Source organism: Gymnodraco acuticeps, unplaced genomic scaffold, assembly GCF_902827175.1.
Source record: "Gymnodraco acuticeps unplaced genomic scaffold, fGymAcu1.1, whole genome shotgun sequence".
NCBI classification, from domain to species: Eukaryota; Metazoa; Chordata; class Actinopteri; order Perciformes; family Bathydraconidae; genus Gymnodraco; species Gymnodraco acuticeps.
In genome coordinates this window covers 390,047-412,043 of record NW_022990949.1, presented here as the reverse complement: position 1 = coordinate 412,043, position 21,997 = coordinate 390,047, and the positions used below count along the sequence as shown (strand labels likewise).

The following is a 21,997-nucleotide window of genomic DNA, read 5'->3' as shown; positions in this document are numbered from 1 at the left end:
GATTAGTAAGTCAATGTAAACCTAGGGAAATATTGAGGTGAAGGGACAGTGGCAACTTCTGTGCCAGTATTGTAATTTTATAGTTTTTGACTGAATGAAATGACTAACCGGTAGTGCAAGAATAGCAGAGGCTGCATGGGCTAATCTTTGAACCACACTATAAAGTAAAAGACCATAAACTAGTTTAGTATTGCAGAGTGCCAAGTGCCTTCACTTTGACTTCCGAGAAGGATAGTATAACATCTAAGCTTCAGTAGCGTCACCATGAAGCTGGTACTTCCTAACCCAGGTTTGGATGACAGGATCCCTTCCTATGATGATCTGGAGAGGATGGATAAGGAGGAGGCTGGGGACAGGCCAAAATGGGACAACAAAGCCCAGTACATCCTAACCTGTGTGGGATTCTGCGTTGGGATTGGCAATGTGTGGAGGTTCCCTTACTTGTGTCAAAGTCATGGAGGAGGTAAGCAAAGATGAAAATGGGAAAGGAACACCTTACCATCTTGGACTGTCAATTCTTGATTACAGATTATAGTGTGTATGAGGTGCTGTTAAAATGATTTTTCCTAGAGAGACTTATTTGACACTAACAAAATTACATATTTTATCTATTAACTCTTTTAAGTTTCAAAAGATTCACTTTAATCTAACAGTTGAATCTGGTGATTTATGAATGGCATAAATACAATTGTCAAAGTATACACACGGATTAGTGCACAGTGAATGTTTAGCGCAAGTTTAATTCGAGGAAAAACGTTATAAACCAAGAGGCCCAGGACAGATGTTGCAGTTACCAATAAACGACACATATTGTGTAAATATGTTTCTGATAATAATAATAATGTTTTTTCAGGTGCATTTTTAATTCCCTACCTGATCCTGCTTGTCCTGGAAGGAATGCCTCTCTTGTTGCTGGAGTTTGGCATCGGCCAGCGTCTCAGGAAAGGCAGTGTAGGAGTCTGGAGGTCCATCAACCCTTATCTGACTGGTATTGGTAAGTTAAATAGGCTCTGAAACAAGTTGTCCAAAGCATAATAAAAGAAAGCATCAGTTAATAATTCTGTACTTCTCAGGTATAGCCTCCATGTTGGTGTCCTTATTGATTGGACTGTACTACAACACCTTGATAGCCTGGATTATCTGGTATCTCTTCAATTCCTTTCAAAGCCCGCTGCCTTGGACCCAGTGTCCTCTGAATATCAATGGAACAGGTTGATATAAATACAGAGATACTCATTAAGCACCTAAATCAACTCATGATTTAGCCATGAATAAACACTTAAAGAGGAATGTTTCTTGCCCCTATAGGATTTGTACCGGAGTGTGAACAGAGCTCCACTGTTGATTATTATTTCTACCGAGTGACTTTGAATAGTACCACCTCTATAACTGACTCTGGAGGAATCAACTGGCCGATAGTACTCTGCCTGTTAACTGCCTGGACAATTGTGGCAATCTGCTGCATAAGGGGCATCAGCACAGCAGGCAAGGTTTGTTGAACTTAAAGAAACTCAAACTGTAGCCAAGACCCATCTTCTCCACTACTTTCAGAACTTCAATCTTTTGCCAAATATCAATAATTCCATGTTTCCTTGTCATTAACATCAGGCAGTGTACGTCACAGCCATCTTGCCTTACATAGTGCTGGGCATCTTCCTGATCAGAGGACTGACTCTAAAAGGTGCCACGACTGGATTAAAGTTCCTCTTCACACCAGACGTATGTTTCAAATCTTCATAGGAACGTTGAATCTCATAACTCAGAGGCGCATTCAAATGTGTGTCTCTCCTTTGCAGGTGAATGAGTTGATAAAACCATCCACTTGGCTGGATGCAGGTGCCCAGGTCTTTTATGCCTTTGGGGTGGGGTGGGGAGGCCTCATCTCCTTTTCAAGCTACAACCCTGTTCAGTAAGACACATTTAGAGGACATGTGATGATTCTTAATTTCAAGTCTCATTTTGCACACTTTGATTGGAGTAGCCGTTCTCAAAACCGAAGCCAAAGTATTTATTTTGCTTATTTCCTTTCCCAAGCAACAACTGCGTGCAAGATGCTGTGATCCTGTCGGTCGTGACTAGCCTCACCTCAGTGTATGCTGCAGCAGTTACTTACTGCATCATTGGCTTCAGAGCAACTGAAAAATATGATACCTGTATCAGTGAGTGAGTAGTCACATGCCTCGGTTTCAATGTTTTTATAAATGAGAAGTCCTACAAGTATATTCTACCTTGCTTTTACTTTGAAGCCGTCACAATTGTATCGGTTAGATTGTGGACATTTGAGTCAAAAAAGGTAAGGGTCCCTTTACACTTGTAGTATGGACTCTTCACTTTACTAGTTGACATCTAAATAATGTAGTAAAATAGACAAATCTGTATTCATCTTCTCATGTACAATACAAATGTGCTAATCTGTGACTTTTGTTCCTATAGTAACATCATGAAATTATTAAATGAATTTGAGCTCCCTGAAGACAACATCACCACAAGCAACTATGAGGAGGCCTTTAATAGTCTCAACAGCTCTTATCCTGATATAGTTCTTGGATTGGACATCAAAACTTGTGACATGCAGAAACTTCTTAGTGAGGTGACTATATTGATGAATATCGGCCATATTGCCAGTTATTTGCTCCTACCTGCATTATGACTTCCTTGTGTTTGTGCAGGGAGTGGAGGGAACAGGTCTGGCCTTCATCGTGTTCACAGAAGCCATCACCCAGATGCCCGGTTCTCCAGCTTGGTCCGTCCTCTTTTTCGTCATGCTTTTCAGCTTAGGACTCTCGACCCTGTTTGGCAACATCGAAGGAGTGGTGGTCCCATTGAAAGACTTGAATGTATTCCCTAAAAAATGGCCACATGAAGTACTGACAGGTAACTTGGTTGCAAAAAGATTTGTTTTTCCATCTTCAATAAAACACCTTTGGTATTCGTCCCTGGTTTATGTTTTAACACAAGCTTGTTTTTGTGTTTGTATGTTTCAGGTTTAACATGTGCCATAGCCTTCATCATCTGTCTCCTGTTTGCCCAGAATTCAGGGCTTTATTGGGTAACTCTCTTTGACAACTTTGCTGGATCTGTTCCACTTCTGACCATTGGATTGTTCGAGATGATAGCTGTTGTATACATTTACGGAATTGACAGGTCAGTGATTCAACATATTCTAGCAGGAGATGGGTAAACTATCGAAATCCAATGATACAGTCTTGATTTCATGACTCATTTCAAAACTAACTAAAACCCTCTTATGTGGCAGGTTCAATGAGGACTTTGAGTTCATGGTTGGATACAAGCCCTCTATCTTTTGGCAAATTTCATGGAGGTTCACCAGTCCTCTAATTGTGCTGGTTATTTTAGTTTTCTACCTGGTGACACAAGTCCAAGAAGCACTCACGTACTCAGTTTGGGATCCCGACTCTGTAAGTAGACAAGTTCTGTGATCAGCCACTCTATCTCACATGCTCAATATCTTCAAGTAAATGTTGTTTCTCAATTATACAGTATATCATAATTAAACTGACTTTGGTCAATCATACTTACATTGGTCATTGCATACCAAATGGGCTAAATCATATTGTATTGTGGTTAACAGGAGAAGTTCCCGTCTCTGGCTTCAGTACCCTACCCTTCTTGGATATACGTGATCATCTTTCTGTTGGCAGGAGTTCCCAGTCTGGTAGTGCCTGCGTATGCATTGTGTAGATTTGTCTTTGTTTGCTGTAAGAACAAAAATTAATAAAACAATGTTTTAAAGTCAGACGTTTTAGAATACTACTAAACCATACTTACCTACTGCTCATTTGATTTCTTGTTGTATTAAAAACCTGTTAAGCCCGATTGCCCCCGCTGGCGGGGGTAAACACAACAATATTAAACGAAACTGTGTGTCAGGGCTTCTTAACATTTAACAACCTATTAATGTGTCATACCCACTTAACTGGAAGAAACTCAGCTAACTGATGTAGAGTTATATTTGTATTTATTCATGTTAGCAAACTATGGATAAGCTTAAAATGGGAATAATTTGGGTAAAACTGTGAGCTGCATTTGGGGCCTGTTGACATGTGTTTTTGAGGACAAAGGAAGATGGGGGAAGGTGAGAGCATGTCCTGATTTGCATTCAACTTAGAACGAGCTACAGTGGTTGTGATGTTAAGAGAGGTCCCTTGGGTTTCTCTGGTGCTTATCAATAGTAGCAGTTAAGTGAATACTGTTCAAACAATACCTGTGTTTGTGTTTTATATTGATTTCTCTGTTTTATCCTTTCATAAATGTAAGGACTACAAATGGCTATAAACATTCTGGGCTGGTTGGAGTAAACAGGGTTTTATGGCTCTGTGGGGGAGGTGTAGGTATGCAGGCCTTGAGACCTTTTGTTGTAAAGTGAGCCTGTTTGGTTTCCTGCTGCGTTTCCTGCTGCGTTGCGTCTCCCAATGAGATGACCTGAAAAGATGACCAGCTGACCTAACACCAAACCCCTCCTTCTTACTCTGGTATATATCCGGTGGATCCCTGGCGTTCGGCCTCTTCTTCACATGCTGCCCTCGGGTGAAAGTAGCTCTGCAGTATGCGGACCAGAGCAGGAGTAAGCCGGCATTACTCCTTAAGCATTGCAATATAACTGTAATATATCATGTTGTATTGTAATGATTGTATTGCATTGTCATATTGCCATTAAAGTAGATTATTGTTAACGGTTACTTTGTAGCTATGGATTCCTTCCTGTATTATAACCAGCTTCATAGGAACGCGCGGAGATTTGAAAAGCGGACCAGTTATCCCTCCAAATCTCCAACAAAATGGTGACCCGACGTCTAGAGATAACGAAGCTGAGGAAGAATTCAGACGCTTTCAAACATCTCAGACAATCAGCAGGACTCTGCAACTTTGCAAATAAGGTAAGCAGACGATGAAAGTCGCCTGTCTGTAATTGGATACGCTAAAACTTTAGGATTGTCTGTAGGCGTTTCACAGTGTTTTTATAGTTTAAATGGAATATACAATGCATATTTTACTATGTTAGGAAAGTTATATACAAAACGTAAACGTTGATCGACAGGTAGACGAAAGTCCTGCGTGACGTAAAATAGAGCAGTTTGGCGCGGATCTGCAGGTAGAATATTCCTGAGTGGCGTAGAAATGGTGCAGTTTGTTATGCGAGGTTTGATTCCTGCACGACAAAACCTGGAAACTCGATAAATCAGATCGAGTCGCCGTTTAAAACTGGGGTTTAAATAACAGACCAATGCTAAAAGCTTAAAGCCAGAGGTCTGTTATATATTAAACCAAGGTAGAGCGTTTCCCTTTGTCTGGAAACTTCTGCTGCTGCCATCTAGTGGCTGAAAGGGGGTATCACACCCTTGAAACTTCTGCTGCTGCCATCTAGTGGCTGAAAGGGGGTATCACACCCTTGAAACTTCTGCTGCTGCCATCTAGTGGCTGAAAGGGGGTATCACACCCTTGAAACTTATGCGAGCTTAGAGTTTAATCATTACATTGCTGGCCGGTATTGTTTGGTAAACTGGTACAAAACAATAAGGGATTGAACATTTTTTACAACGACAGCACCAGGAGATGAGTAAACTCAAGAATCTGTAGAGTGTAAATACATTGTGCAAAACACATTTTACACTCGAACTGTTTGCAAATGTAGACAATATAAATAAATGTTCAGAAAGAAGACATAGGCCTACACTTGATTCAAATTTCATTACTGTGATCCGATTGGTGTGCTCTGCAGGTTTACTATTGTTCGAAGTAACAGTGGGATTTAAAATGAGAGAAGATATGGAGATGTTCTTTCATAGTGTGTGGAATATGTGATGCTGGAAACATGTAAGTATTTCAGAGTTGTGTTGGGTAAATATGTAACAATGGATGAAACAATTTTTGGAGTTAGTTTTTGTAATATCATAAGTAGACATTAATTATGTTGTTTAGATGGCATTTAACAACTAAGACAGATAGTATGATTAGAAAGAGACAGAGTGGAAAGGGTTGGATTTATTTAACATCAGTGTGCTAGACTTCTTATAGGTAATGTGTACCGGGACCTGGACTCCCCCTCTGAGTTAGAAAGGCTTTGATCCCGACCCTCCAAGCAGACAACGAGACCTAACCCAACAGGAGACTCCTCCTTCTCCATCGTACAGACAGAGAACCAGAGCTGAACCAACAACAACAACAAGACTACATCAAGACTGCAGCCAGAACTATCTCCACCTGTGGCATCCAGAACCAAACCAGCATGCTGACATACAGAGAGATACTCTCATCGGTCCCTCAAACAGGACATGAAGTTCCAAACTGCGCCGCGAGATTTGGCACAATAGACATGAGAGCAGAATCCGCCCTCCATAAAAACAGCAGAGAGACTGTAAAGGAGGAGTGCAACAACAGTGGCATGATGGGGCTGCAGATGTGACTGGGCCAATGGCTGCCTACAAAAGTTACAGCGGATGGATTCAACAGCTGATGGACTGAAGAGAAGACAGAATCAGAGGAGTTGGCAGGGTCGATTAGAAGTGAGGAGGCCGGGGTCACGGCTTGAGAAAACCAGGGGAGGAGGAAAGGAGAACGGGAATGAGTGAGTTTACACATAAACACACTTATTCACGAAACGCACATTTAAATAACTTGAATTAACTTCATAAATACGTAAAGACAGAAAGATTTATTAATCATTTGGTAAATTAAAAATAGCAGTAAAGAGGAAACTATTAAAGTAAAATGATAATCATCCTAAAACACACTAACAGAGTAGAACCATATTCTTCAATATTTTCATCATGTTAACAAATCATTCTTTAAGACATTTTTATTCACGTGTGAATAAAGTAGCGGTCTCATTGGTTACAATATTGATCACCATTAAAAGGATAGTTTTAGGAACCACTCTATAGGACAAATCTTTGTTTGTATTAATGGCTAGTGCCAAGCCACATATTAAATTCCAATCTAAAGTGTTGATTTCACCATTGTGGCATAGTTATTACCAGACTTCGGTTTTAAATCCTTGATAAAGGAGGGAGTAATTGTTGCATGTTCGGACACCCAAGGTTCCACACACTGCTAAAGAGTTTAACATCGTTTTTTAAGTAGACCAGAATTATAATGAGCTATGAAATGCAGAGCGACACAGATCCTAGTAATGTTTTGACTCAAGATAATAGTTATTGTACAAAAGTTTCTGAAATAGATCATTAGACATTTTAATTAGTAGTGGTACTCGAAGGAAGTGAGTTTTGTACCAAGTTTCAGGAAAAGTGGGAGGCGGAAGTCCCAATGACAAGTGAGAATCATCTTGAAAATGATAGTTGAAATCGTGACATATTTTTGTAGACAAAGGATACTGGCCTATGCTGAAATGTCAAAGTCTCTGCAGAGCACGACACATGGCCAAAAAAGACGGAGACCAACTGACCTTTGACCCTGACCGACAGTGTAACTTGACAAGGCACTGTGGATGACTGACTCTGGGGTGAACCTGACCAAACTTGACATGACAACCAGACAGTGTGAGTGTGAATGTATGCCGGCATGTGATCAGTGTAACTGCATGATTCTAAAACAATAACTAACCAAGCATGTTTTTGGACTAACATATTATTTTGGAGCTCCAAGGGAAACGAGAGGTTTCCTAAAAATTCCACAAAAAGGGGAAACCGCACATGTGATATTTTCCTCTCACATGAGTTGGCGGTTTGCAAATGTAAAACTACAATCTGAAGATTCTGTTTCTTTTAGGCCTGAAGGACGGAGAGGAACACTTCTTTTCACTGAAGTGTTCACTGTGGAAATAATGATAATAATGTTCGTTATGTTCCTAACCAATTACCTGACAGTTTTTGTTCCCCTCCCATTACAGGCTTTTGTTACACATGATTTCATGTGTAAAAAGGGGGGAGTGAGTATAATGTATAAATGTCAACATGGCTGTAAAATTCACAATTTACATTTTTCTTTTAAGGATTGAGCATTGAATGTAATTAACCTGCTCCATATCTGGGGATAAGATACTGTTTGATGAATGTTGAGATGTTTCTAAATATTGATTTGAATTATAACAGGTAACAAAGAAGCAGTGGCCAAGGGGCTACTGTGAAACCGAAGAAGTTGACCTGTGATAGTGAAACAATTTTGTAATATTTTAACAGACATTAGAGTAACTGAGGTTTGAAATGTAGAAAGAACATATTACAGTTAAAGCTAAAACATAGTAGTGTATTGAGACAGAATTTAATTTAGACAGCATCATGTAACTAGCCTGGTAAAGAAGTAAAAGCCATAGACTTTATTGTTTAGGTCATTATAGGGATATACATTTCATCTAAATTTATAATAGAAAGACATTTGATGACAGTTTGTTGGAATTCTGTATTCATTTTTTCAGCGTGATAATATCTAAGCACTGACAGGTAGAAGCAGTATCACCAGGAAATCATTCACTTTGTTAGCATCGTGATTTTGGTTGTTTTTGAATCCATAACATTAGTGTGTTTCTTTACCAGAAACATTAGCAGTTCATATTATATTTGGGTTTTAAATAGGATTTCATTTAAAAATAAACACGGATGCTTGTCAGAAATTCAGAGCTATTGAAATATGTTATTTAGTTTACCTAAAGATGTTGGGGTTCTTATTTAGTTGGCACAATCCAAGTATTAAGATTCTGAAGCTGCACTGGCAGATAGGAGGTCTACAATTAATTTGGAAAACCTGTTCACAGACGGCTGTTGTTTCAAGACACCCCACCAAGAGGCTCCAAGTGGGTCAAAACAGCTGAGCGTAGGCTTGAGGGAGTTGTATCAGATTTCTCCACACAGGTCACTGGCGCCAAAAGGGGGACCCGAGAAGCACGAGGACAAAGTGGCTCAACCCCAGGCTCTCCGACCCCGACCGAGTGACCCAGCGGACCTCTTATGCCGTCTGCCTGGGAGAAAAGGGGGACAGCTCGTACCACGGGAGCCAGTGTGCGGCGGGGAAACCACCTGCTAGGACCAGGGGACGACATCAGGACGGACGTGGCCCTGGCAGACGTGGACTACTCGGAAGCAGCAGACTGGAGGAGCAGGACCCTGGAGACATCCTTACAGCAGACGACCCGGGAGGCATCATCAGCGGGCCGGAGAAGGAGGACCCTGGAGACATCTCTACAGCATCGACCCGGAAGCCGCCATCAGCGGGCCGGAGGACGAGGAGGAGGAAGACATCTCTCTAGCAGGCAGCCCAGAAGCTGCCGTCAGCGGATTGGGGGACAAAGACACGGCAAGCCAGGACGGCACAGGGAACTTGTCGAGGCAGGAGAGGAGTCTACTTCGCTCTGATCAGTTCTACCCGTGAAGGGAAAGCTGCATCTCCCCCTCCCTATTAGCTGTCCTTGTGGGCTATTCCTCCGAGGGGGGGGGGGGGGGGGTGATGATTCTAGCACTCAGCTACCCCCTCATGGTTCCTTCACTGCCATGGAAAGTGGTGTTCTGTCTCCATGAAGGTTTCAAGTACTCTAAATACCAGCTTCGGATGGATTTACGGACACAGTAGAAAAGAATGACCGTGGGTATATTTCAAAATGCCTTGTCTAAGTTTATCTCTGGAGAAGGAGATAAAAAGGGGGATTTGTAGAGTTATATTTGTATTTATTCATGTTAGCAAACTATGGATAAGCTTAAAATGGGAATAATTTGGGTAAAACTGTGAGCTGCATTTGGGGCCTGTTGACATGTGTTTTTGAGGACAAAGGAAGATGGGGGAAGGTGAGAGCATGTCCTGATTTGCATTCAACTTAGAACGAGCTACAGTGGTTGTGATGTTAAGAGAGGTCCCTTGGGTTTCTCTGGTGCTTATCAATAGTAGCAGTTAAGTGAATACTGTTCAAACAATACCTGTGTTTGTGTTTTATATTGATTTCTCTGTTTTATCCTTTCATAAATGTAAGGACTACAAATGGCTATAAACATTCTGGGCTGGTTGGAGTAAACAGGGTTTTATGGCTCTGTGGGGGAGGTGTAGGTATGCAGGCCTTGAGACCTTTTGTTGTAAAGTGAGCCTGTTTGGTTTCCTGCTGCGTTTCCTGCTGCGTTGCGTCTCCCAATGAGATGACCTGAAAAGATGACCAGCTGACCTAACACCAAACCCCTCCTTCTTACTCTGGTATATATCCGGTGGATCCCTGGCGTTCGGCCTCTTCTTCACATGCTGCCCTCGGGTGAAAGTAGCTCTGCAGTATGCGGACTAGGGCAGGAGTAAGCCGGCATTACTCCTTAAGCATTACAATATAACTGTAATATATCATGTTGTATTGTAATGATTGTATTGCATTGTCATATTGCCATTAAAGTAGATTATTGTTAACGGTTACTTTGTAGATATGGATTCCTTCCTGTATTATAACCAGCTTCATAGGAACGCGCGGAGATTTGAAAAGCGGACCAGTTATCCCTCCAAATCTCTAACACTGATGATATGAACCATTTTGGCTAAACAAAACACAAGGGTAACACCAAGCCTCTGAATTAGCACTAAGCGAAAGAGTACGGTAGCGATATTGTATACTTCATGCTATCTGCACAAACTACACTGAACAAAAATATAAATGCAACACGTTTGTTTTTGCTCCCATTTTTCATGAGATGAACTCAAAGATCTAAAACATTTTCACACAAAATAACCATTTCTCTCAAATATTGTTCACAAATCTGAAAAAATATGTGATAGTGAGCACTTCTCCTTTGCCGAGATAATCCATCCCACCTCACAGGTGTGGCATATCAAGATGCTGATTAGACAGCATGATTATTGCACAGGTGTGCCTTAGGCTGGCCACAATAAAAGGCCACTCTGAAACGTGCAGTTTTGCTTTATTGGGGGGTCCGAAAACCAGTCAGTATCTGGTGTGACCACCATTTGCCTCACGCAGTGCAACACATCTCCTTCGCATAGAGTTGATCAGGTTGTTGATTGTGGCCTGTGGAATGTTGGTCCACTCCTCTTCAATGGCTGTGCGAAGTTGCTGGATATTGGCAGGAACTGGAACACGCTGTCGTATACGCCGATCCAGAGCATCCCAAACATGCTCAATGGGTGACATGTCCGGTGAGTATGCTGGCCATGCAAGAACTGGGATGTTTTCAGCCTCCAGGAATTGTGTACAGATCCTTGCAACATGGGGCCGTGCATTATCATGCTGCAACATGAGGTGATGGTCGTGGATGAATGGCACAAAAATGGGCCTCAGGATCTTGTCATGGTATCTCTGTGCATTCACAATGCCATCAATAAAATGCACCTGTGTTCGTCGTCCATAACATACGCCTGCCCATACCATAACCCCACCACCACCATGGGCCACTCGATTCACAACATTGACATCAGAAAACCGCTCACCCACACGACGCCACACACGCTGTCTGCCATCTGCCCTGAACAGTGAAAACCGGGATTCATCCATGAAGAGAACACCTCTCCAACGTGCCAGACGCCATCGAATGTGAGCATTTGCCCACTCAAGTCGGTTACGACGACGAACCGGAGTCAGGTCGAGACCCCGATGAGGACGACGAGCAAGCAGATGAGCTTCCCTGAGACGGTTTCTGACAGTTTGTGCAGACATTCTTTGGTTATGCAAACCGATTGTTGCAGCAGCTGTCCGAGTGGCTGGTCTCAGATGATCTTGGAGGTGAACATGCTGGATGTGGAGGTCCTGGGCTGGTGTGGTTACACGTGGTCTGCGGTTGTGAGGCCGGTTGGATGTACTGCCAAATTCTCTGAAACGCCTTTGGAGACGGCTTATGGTAGAGAAATGAACATTCAATTCACGGGCAACAGCTCAGCATGCCAATTGCACGCTCCCTCAAAACTTGCGACATCTGTGGCATTGTGCTGTGTGATAAAACTGAACATTTTAGAGTGGCCTTTTATTGTGGCCAACCTAAGGCACACCTGTGCAATAATCATGCTGTCTAATCAGCATCTTAATATGCCACACCTGTGAGGTGGGATGGATTTTCTCGGCAAAGGAGAAGTGCTCACTATCACAGATTTTTTCAGATTTGTGAACAATATTTGAGATAAATGGTTATTTTGTGTATATAGAAAATGTTTTAGATCTTTGAGTTCATCTCATGAAAAATGGGAGCAAAAACAAAAGTGTTGCATTTATATTTTTGTTCAGTGTATATATCATTTCTGAGATTCCACAGATTCCATTGGTATAAGTATCATCACTGTGCGACCAAAACTCACGGCAGCGAAAGCCAGGAAAGACAACACACAACTTCACTTTACGGGGCCAAAACGGCAAATACGTCTTACCTTTGCTGTTTTCTGATCAAAAGTTGTGCTCAAGGGCATTAAAACACATATAAACGCTGCTGAAGGTTAATCCAATGTCTCTGTGTCACTTTGAAATGATTACTGATAAACCATCATCATATTTATGGCAATAAACCTATTTTTCATATAGTGTATGAGAGAGCTTTCGGTTTTGGGCAAACTGCGTGCGCATCATTCTCACTCCTCAATGGTAATGTTTAGGTGGATTTAGGAACCCCCCACAGGGTACTTATTATATGTTATAGTTTGGATTCCTAAAGGTTTTTGGCTAATATCCCATCATTCAAGGGTGGCTTTCACTATAGTATTTGGACGGAAACTATAATTTACATTTTTTTTTTACCATGTTCAATCTGAATTTACTTTAAAATAAAAAAATCTATATTGATTCTGACTTTACTACATATAACTCACAGGTATATCATTGCTTTGAGAAAAAAGATTATTAATTTACCCCTTTTAGAAGTGAAGTTATAGTCATTTGTTCTGGGCATGTCATTTTCGAGCCTGAGGCCTGAAAAACAGGCTCGGGGGGGGGCTTAACAAGTTAAAAACTACTAGGACAGTAGTCTTATTGGTGGTATGGTCAGTAGAAATATTTAACAGAAGAGAAAAGGTTGGTCTTTCAAAGCATTAGCTCTTTGCTGTCAGTTTTAGAAAAGGTAGGCAAAAGGTGTAGAGCAGCAAATTGGCCACGAGAGGGAGACTTCACACTGACAGAGCAGGTTGTGTAAGGTCAGCTGATCCAACAAAGCACAGAATACTGTAAGGAGAAGGCGAGATGCATTGCATGTTATAGGGACAGTGGAGTGTTAAAGTACTTAAACTGTGTAAATAAACCACTATTACTGCAATAATAACACCTCTATTTAAAACTTTACCTGTGTATGGTATAGTTCAGTGGTTCTCAACTGGTAAGGCCTGGGGACCCACTTTTTCCTTTGTCAATAAATCGCGACCATACATTTTGATTCACTCAAATCAATTCAACAAAAAATCGTGCTGTAATATATACGCTTTTCAGCATACATTATTAATTAAAGTGAAGTACAGTGCATCCCTTATATCTCTTCACAGAACTAAAGTATGCTTTTTAAAAAGGTTTAATGAGATGATGGAATCAAAGCTGAACTGTATAACAAAAAAAGGCACACGTGCTGAATACCTAACCCCAGAAGGGGAGTCAGGGGGGATTCTCCCTCAGATTTTTTGAAATACTAACATATAAACGACTTAATCTGGTACACTGAGAAGAAAATAAATAGATGTATTACTACCCGACATATTAATAATATTGTATGCCATTATTTGTTTTTCACTTTGTTCTGAAGCTGAACTTGCTGCTCCACACAGAGAAAAGAGTAAAGAGGAGATAGTCTGTGTGAATTACTAAATTGTGGGTAAGGGTAGATAGCTCCCATTGTTCTGTGACCTGTTAATCATCAAACCGGGGGTCATATTTCATTATGTGTTCATTTGTATCTGAAGTTGTACCCTTGGATGTATAAAGAATAGTTCTACCGCAAAGTTATTCTCCGTGGGGACTTCCGGCTACAATCTTGATTCTGATTGGCCAGAAGACTCGAAAAAACATCAGCAAAGATGTTTTATTGAGAAGATGATCACTACGTGACAGAAGTTTTCAAAACCTTTTATGGTCTCCGGTACTTCCAGTCCAACGCCTACTGCATGCACAGCGAAAATTGGGCCTTGAAAAAAAAAAATTTGACATAAAAAAAACTCACATCTGCGACCCACTCGAAACGGGCGACCCACCAGTTGGTATAGTTCATTCAATCAAACATATTTGATCAGAATACCTTTATTAGTCCCACAGAGGGGACATTTACGTAGTTACAGCAGAAAAAAGAGCCACAGACAGCTTAATATTACATATGTTACATAAGCTACATGCATTAAAAAGTACTAAGTTATGATATAATACAAAATATAATTAAAAGTTACATAATTTTCAAAAATACACATCCTGTAACAGTTCTTAGGACAGTTCTTAGGACAATAGTTGTTCCCAGTATAGTAGTAAGCACATACAAACTGAGATGGAATTATGTTTGTAGTGTTCATACAGTACACTAACAATAAGTAACTAATAATAATAATAAAAGTTGTTTTATGGATGCATTTTCCATCCATTTGAACATTGCTCCTTGATCATGTAATGCACTTGATCGAAGGCCAGACTATTATCCTTTAATGATTCACACAATATGTAGCTGACCATGTGTAAATGTCTTATATAACGACTAAATTATTTGCAAGGTCACTGTCAAGTCATACTTAAAAGCTTGGTGCACACTAGCTGAACATTTAAACAATAAATTGGGTTACCTTTAGGATCATCAATTGGTCCCGCAGTCATTAATTCTGGGTTGCTTTACAAGCCAATACAATTAAATTAGCCACTTAAGAAGTCCTCATTCAGTCCTATCAAATGATGAACTGTTTTGATTTGAATTATGTTAGAGTACTTTTTTACATTACATTACATTGCATTTAGCTGACGCTTTTGTCCAAAGCGACTTACAATAGGTACATTCGACCAGGAAGACACAACCTTGAAGAAAACAGAATCATATAAGTATATCAGGTTTCATAGAGCCAAACATTTCAAGTGCTACTCAACTGGCTTTAGGTAAGCCAGTCCTTTATTAATATAAAAGTGCTTTGTTAATCGTTCTAACGCTCGAAGTGGAGTCGAAAGAGATGAGTTTTCAGTTTGCGCCGGAAGATGTGCAAGCTATCTGCCGTCCTGATGTCAATGGGGAGCTCATTCCACCATCTTGGAGCCAGGATAGCAAACCCACGTGTTTTCGCCGATGGGAACTTGGGTCCCCCTCGCAGCGAGGGCGCAACGAGTCGTTTGGCTGATGCAGAGCGTAGTGCACGCGCTGGGGTGTACGGTTTAACCATGTCCTGGATGTAGGAAGGGCCAGATCCATTCGCAGCACGGTAAGCAAGTACCAGTGTCTTGAAGTGGTACTTGAATGGAAACATGTGGGATGCAACGTCTCTTGTCTTTCAAAGTCTCAGACGTTCAACCATAACTGAGATTTTAGTTTTCTGCCTTTGACCTGCACAGTGGTTATTGTGTAGTAAATGTATGAACCACGAGGATTTGGAAATGTCAGCCAGAATTGAAATTATGTCTAGAAAGTAGAGTTCACCCTCTTAAAGGTTGGGCCTCAAGATTAGATAATAAAGCAGGAGCCACCTAAAGGCCCTTATCTGCTGAGTTGGTATTAGTTAGTGCTGAATCTGAAACAAGCACAGGTTTTCCATCTTTCTTCAGGTGCAATCTACTCAATGAGAGCAGTTAAAGGCAATTTCGGGGGAACCCTCTTGACAATTCTCCTCAGATAATCTCTCTTCATAATGATCTTAAAGCAACCAGTGCGAAAATGACTCAGTTCTCAGGGTCACTGTTAATGCCTGAACCTCGGTTTACTTCGTTATCTGCCCCATTATCAGCCTCAGGGACGAACAGCAGTTAGACCATGTGAGAGGGAACTTAACATTGGGTAAAAGGCCCAGTGCTCCGATTAGTAAGTCAATTTAAACCTAGGGAGATATTGAGGTGAAGGAACAGTGGCAACTTCTGTGCCAGTATTGTAATGTTATAGTTTTTGACTGAATGAAATGACTAACCGGTAGTGTGACAATTGCAGAGGGTGCATGGGCTAATCTTTGAACCACACTAGATAAAGTGAAAGATCATAAACCAGTTTAATATTGTAGAGTGCCAAGTGCCTTCACTTTGACTTCCGAGAAGGATAGTGTAACATCTAAGCTTCAGTAGCGTCGCCATGAAGCTGGTACTTCCTAACCCAGGTTTGGATGACAGGATCCCTAGCTATGATGATCTGGAGAGGATGGATAAGGAGGAGGCTGGGGACAGGCCCAAGTGGGACAACAAAGCCCAGTACATCCTAACCTGTGTGGGATTCTGCGTTGGGATTGGCAATGTGTGGAGGTTCCCTTACTTGTGTCAAAGTCATGGAGGAGGTAAGCTCAGATGAAAATGGGAAAGGAACACCTTACCATCTTAGACTGTCAATTCTTGAATAATGGTTGACAGATTATAGTGTGTTTGAGGTGCTGGGAGTATCCTATATTCTGTATGTTAAAAAGTATTTATCCTAGAGACTTGTTTTACTATTAACTGACAAAATACACATTACATGTTTTATCTAATACAGCTGTGTCAAACTCAATTTCATCACGGGCCACATCAGCATTATGGTTGCACTCAAAGTGCCGGTTGTAACTTTAAGACTATATAAAAATACATATATATATATAATATATATAAATATTCAATATATATAAACGTATGTATTATATTACAATATTTCCTCTGCATTGGATTATTATGGGATAGGGTAATAACTTAATAATGAACTACGTCTGAAAGCAGAAGTCTAGGGCAAATAATTGGAAGTCTCTTTAGTGAGAATGTCACAAAATGATTTTTTTTAAAAAGCCAAATTCTGGAAAAAATGTGAATGTAAACAAAAAGTGACATTTTTAAGCAAAAAAGTCGAATTCTGAGAAAAAAGTCCAATTCTGAACAACATTCATATTTGAGATGCATTGTGGGACATGTAGTTTATGGGCAACGTGCTTCTGTAAATCGGCATGTAACCGTATATATATATATTCTTTCAGATCTCCACATTAAATGAAGTCGCGGGCCTGATTTGAGTTTGACACCCCTGATCTAATAACTCTTTTAACTTTCAAAACATTCACTTGTAATCTAACAACTGAATCTGGTGATTTATGAACGGCATAAATACAATCTGGGTTTCTTTGATCTTTTATCAAAGTATACACACGGATTAGTGCACAGTGAATGTTAACGCAAGTTTAATTGGAGGAAAAACGTTATGAACCAAGAGGCCAAGGACAGATGTTGCAGTTACCAATAAACGACAAACACAACACCAACTGTGAGCAACAGTCAGGGCGACCCACAGAGCAGGAAAGGAAGGCAAGCAGAGCAGGTGGGGTTTTGACAGGGGTAACTAAATAATATAAGTATTCATTGTCTGCAGACAGAGCCATGTGCGACTGCTTTATAGAGCACATTTAAAATCAAGCTTAGATTTTCTGCTTAGGCATTTTCATAGTTAGGCTGCTGAAAAGGCTCATGATTGTCATAAGCGCAACACTAGAGTTGTGTAAATATGTTTCTGATAATAATAATACTTTTTTAGGTGCATTTTTAATTCCCTACATGATCCTGCTTGTCCTGGAAGGAATGCCTCTCTTGTTGCTGGAGTTTGGCATCGGCCAGCGTCTCAGGAAAGGCAGTGTAGGAGTCTGGAGGTCCATCAACCCTTATCTGACTGGTATTGGTAAGTTAAATAGGCTCTGAAACAAGTTGTCCAAAGCATAATAAAAGAAAGCATCAGTTAATAATTCTGTACTTCTCAGGTATAGCCTCCATGTTGGTGTCCTTATTGATTGGACTGTACTACAACACCTTGATAGCCTGGATTATGTGGTATCTCTTCAATTCCTTTCAAAGCCCGCTGCCTTGGACCCAGTGTCCTCTGAATATCAATGGGACAGGTTGGTATAAATACAGAGATACTCATTAAGCACCAAAATCAACTCATGATTCACCCATGAATAAACACTTAAAGAGGACTGTTTCTTGCCCCTGCAGGCTTTGTACCGGAGTGTGAACAGAGCTCCACAGTGGATTATTATTATTACAGAGTAACGTTGAATACTTCGGCCTCTATATCGGATTCTGGAGGAATGCACTGGCCCGTAGTGGTCTGTCTGCTAGCTGCCTGGAGCTTTATATGTGTCTGCTACATGCAGGGCATTGGCACTTCAGGCAAGGTTTGTCAAACCTTCAGACACACAATATGCTTTCCTGAATAACCACTGTCCAAATTAGTAAATGCTTTTTTTCCCTTTTGTTCTTGACATCAGGCAGTGTACGTCACAGCCATCCTGCCTTACATAGTGCTGGGCATCTTCCTGATCAGAGGACTGACTCTAAAAGGTTCCCTTAATGGAGTAAAGTTCCTCTTCACACCAGATGTATGTATATAATTACTTATGTTCAAAAACAAGTTAAATATCTAATGAAAAAACCACATAATGTATACCCAAATATTGCAGGTTGATGAGCTGATGAATCCAACAACTTGGCTGGATGCAGGTGCCCAGGTCTTTTATGCCTTTAGCTTAGCTTGGGGTGGTCTCATTTCCTTCTCAAGCTACAACCCTGTTCAGTAAGATATACGTCACAAGCCACAAAACTATAATAATGGCAGCCGTTCTCAAACATGCTGTGTCCTTAATCATTTGTCTTTTTTTTGTTTCAACAACAGTAACAACTGCGTGCAAGATGCTGTGATCCTGTCGGCCATCACTGGCTTCACCTCTGTGTATGCTGCGACAGTCACCTACACCATTATTGGCTTCAGAGCAACAGCGAAATATGACAAGTGTATCAGTGAGTGAGTAGTCACATGATGTTGCTTTCAATGTTTTTGAAAGATAGTAGTCCTAAAAGTTCAGCATGTAAATGAATAGTACGTTTCAAGGTTTTGAAAAAGTTAAGCACATGCTTATATATAAGTTGGAGATGTTATTAGTTGCTGTTATTCATCCTGGAATGAGATTTGCCAATGTAATAGTCTCTTGGCCAGGCTAGCAGGTTTGCTGCAGAGATGACAATGTTGTACTTTAGTTAATCATCTTAAGTCCAGAATGAAATATCTCAGTGACCATGGAGTGCCAGTACATTTTGTATGGATACATTTTGTACAAATGACTATGGTAATCCCCAGATCTTTCAACTAACAGGTTGACATTTACGCCTTTAGATAGATGGCTTATGTCAGATGGCTGAAACCTAAATTAAAATAAGGTCACTAGTAAAGTTTCACTTTACAATGAGTATGGACAGGATATAGAAACCAGTACATCTTTAAAAGCCATGTTAGGATTGTTTTAATATAGACAGACAAATCTGAATGTATTATTTTATGTAAATTCCAGTAAACAGGGTATATGCAGGAATCCTGAAGTCGAATGTAATACCTTTTAAGACCTTTTTTAAGACCCTTTCCATACATTTTAAGACCTCATCGCCACTTCGAGTTTTAACCGGTTACATTGGCGAAACATTGACTATATTCAGTATTGATTGTCCTTCCTCCTTATCTTCCAACCATTTGGACGCAAACTTGCATTTCCCCATAACGATGTTGTTTTAACAACTGGCGTAAACGGACCGTCGCGCTATCAAGCAGTGAGCGTGCGATGTCCTGTTCAGATGACGTCCAATCCAACGGGAAGCCATAAATAAACTACACAGAATCACACTACACACCTACGCAATGATTACATTCAGGCAGACTGTAGAATACAACCTCTTTGGACCATTCATATACTTATTGAAAACAAGCTACAAAATGTAATACCTTGGAAAATGCAGTTTAATACTTTTTAATAGCCTTCATTTTCACTAAATTGATTGATCAACTTATAATACTATTTTTCCCTTTAAACTGTGGGTTTTCTCTGGGAGTGTTTCCGTGTACGATGTGAGGGTCTAAGGACAGAGGGTGTCGTATTGTCATACTGATATTCTGTACAAACTGTGAAGTCCACTGAGACAAATGTAACATTTGTGATATTGGGCTATATAAATACACATTGATTGATTGATTAAGACCCCGCGGACACCCCGAGTAAAGCAGTGTTTCTTAACAGTGACATTTTTTCCCTAGAAACATCATGACATTGTCAAATACATTTGAGCTCCCTGAAGACAACATCACTATAAGCAATTACGAGGCGGCTTTGATTCGTCTCAACAGCTCTTATCCTGATATAGTTCTTGGATTGGACATACAAACTTGTGACATGCAGAAACTTCTTAGTGAGGTGACTATATTGATGAATATCGGCCAGATTCCATATTATTTGCTCCTTCCTGCATTATGACTTCCTTGTGTTTGTGCAGGGAGTGGAGGGAACAGGTCTGGCCTTCATCGTGTTCACAGAAGCCATCACCCAGATGCCCGGTTCTCCAGCTTGGTCCGTCCTCTTTTTCGTCATGCTTCTCTGCTTGGGAATCTCAACCCTATTCGGCAACATCGAGGGGGTGGTGGTCCCATTGAAAGATCTGAATATTATACCTAAAAATTGGCCCCAAGAAGCAGTGACAGGTATCTTGTTTTGTAGTTAAACTAAGTTTAGTTTGTCTGATTCTTGTTTTAACTCGTGATTCCTTGTTTTTGTGGACGTGTGTTTCAGGTATCACATGTTTTGTAGGCTTCTTCATCTGTCTCCTGTTTGCCCAGAAATCAGGGTTTTATTTGGGTAACACTTTTTGACAACTTTGCTGGATCTGTTCCACTTCTGACCATTGGATTGTTTGAGATGATATCTATTGTATACATCTACGGCATAGACAGGTTAGTGCTTATTCAAAATATTTCAGCAACACATTGTCCATTTATGTTTCCTTCATCATTTATATTGATTATTGTTGTATAAAAAGGTCATCCAGCATTTGTAGCGTCATGCTTAACCAATTATTGGACAAACCCCTAGGGGTATGGTTGACATATTGAAGTCCTGTTTGATTCAGGACTCATTTCAAAAACGTACTAAAACCTTTTTGTGTGGCAGGTTCAATGAGGACTTGAAGTTCATGGTCGGACATAAGCCCAACATCTTTTGGCAGATTTCATGGCGGTTCGTCAGTCCTCTGGTCGTTCTGGTTATTTTAGTTTTCTACCTGGTGACACAAGTCCAAAAAGAGCTCACCTACTTAGTCTGGGATGTCAACTCGGTAAGCACTCCAGCTCATAAAAGTAATCTTTGATTCTTCATAAATCAGAAATAAGCGTCCCTCCATTTGTTGACATATTTTTCAATGATGCTATCTTTGCTAACTAGACAAATGCATGTTGTACCAAGCATAGGTATGATCAATGCTGTTGATAGTACATCGCATAGTGGTAACAACTTACACTGTTTTGTGGTTTACAGGACAACTTTCCATCTCTGGCATCAGTACCGTACCCTTCCTGGATCAATGCCGTCATCTTTCTTTTGGCAGGAGTCCCTAGTCTGGCAATACCTGTATATGCATTATGTAGATTTATCTTTGTTCACTGCAAGAAAAAATAAAATCCAGTTAAAGAATTAGCTGAGTTTCTGTATTGATTATCAAGTCATAGATTTCAGAGTGTAATAAAAATAAAATAATGTTTTGCTTATTACCCTCCGTCTGATATGGTCCGTTTTCTTTAAACCCCTCCTTCCAAAAAGCAAAGTCTGCGCTGATTGGTTAAGGCTTTTGGTCTCCACATCTTTGCTGGCAACATGAATGTAACCAGGGAACAACTGTTAACAAGTTAAACTGCAGCTGTACCCTGAAATCACCACAATAAAAAAGCATCTGAACCAAAACTTTACATGCACATTTTCTAGCTGGAATCTGATCAGAAAGCCTACATTTGACTTTAGCTTGTGTTGTGACAAACCAAAGACTTTTAAATTAAGTTACATTTCCTGGAGTTGTCTTTGTTGCTGCAAAAGGAGAGGCGTTGGTCTCCCAAGAGCCTCCAACTATACAATAAATACTGGAACTGCAATGTAGCTGATA

At 40.5% G+C, this 21,997-nt stretch overlaps 1 protein-coding gene and 1 pseudogene across 1 annotated transcript; both read left to right on the top strand.

Moving 5' to 3' along the window:
• The first annotated feature begins 264 nt into the window (after positions 1 to 264).
• LOC117558694 (sodium-dependent neutral amino acid transporter B(0)AT1-like) lies at positions 265 to 5,598 on the top strand. The gene is made up of 13 exons (XM_034235042.1): positions 265 to 463; positions 854 to 994; positions 1,074 to 1,211; positions 1,309 to 1,490; positions 1,609 to 1,719; positions 1,797 to 1,909; positions 2,035 to 2,163; positions 2,434 to 2,590; positions 2,670 to 2,874; positions 2,985 to 3,144; positions 3,257 to 3,419; positions 3,593 to 3,731; positions 5,564 to 5,598. Exons 1-13 carry the CDS (start codon positions 265 to 267, stop codon positions 5,596 to 5,598), a joined length of 1,872 nt encoding a protein of 623 aa, XP_034090933.1.
• A 10,553-nt stretch (positions 5,599 to 16,151) lies between these two features.
• Positions 16,152 to 21,519, top strand: LOC117558696 (annotated as a pseudogene).
• The last annotated feature ends 478 nt before the right edge of the window (positions 21,520 to 21,997 follow it).

What these genes read in the sequence shown, in the direction of transcription:
- LOC117558694 (XM_034235042.1), top strand. Translation starts at nt 265, where the DNA reads ATGAAGCTGGTACTTCCTAACCCAGGTTTGGATGACAGGATCCCTTCC. An exon ending in GTGTCAAAGTCATGGAGGAG is followed by an intron (nt 464 to 853) that starts GTAAGCAAAGAT and finishes ATGTTTTTTCAG; the next exon opens with GTGCATTTTTAATTCCCTAC. An exon ending in CAGTTTGGGATCCCGACTCT is followed by an intron (nt 3,420 to 3,592) that starts GTAAGTAGACAA and finishes TGTGGTTAACAG; the next exon opens with GAGAAGTTCCCGTCTCTGGC.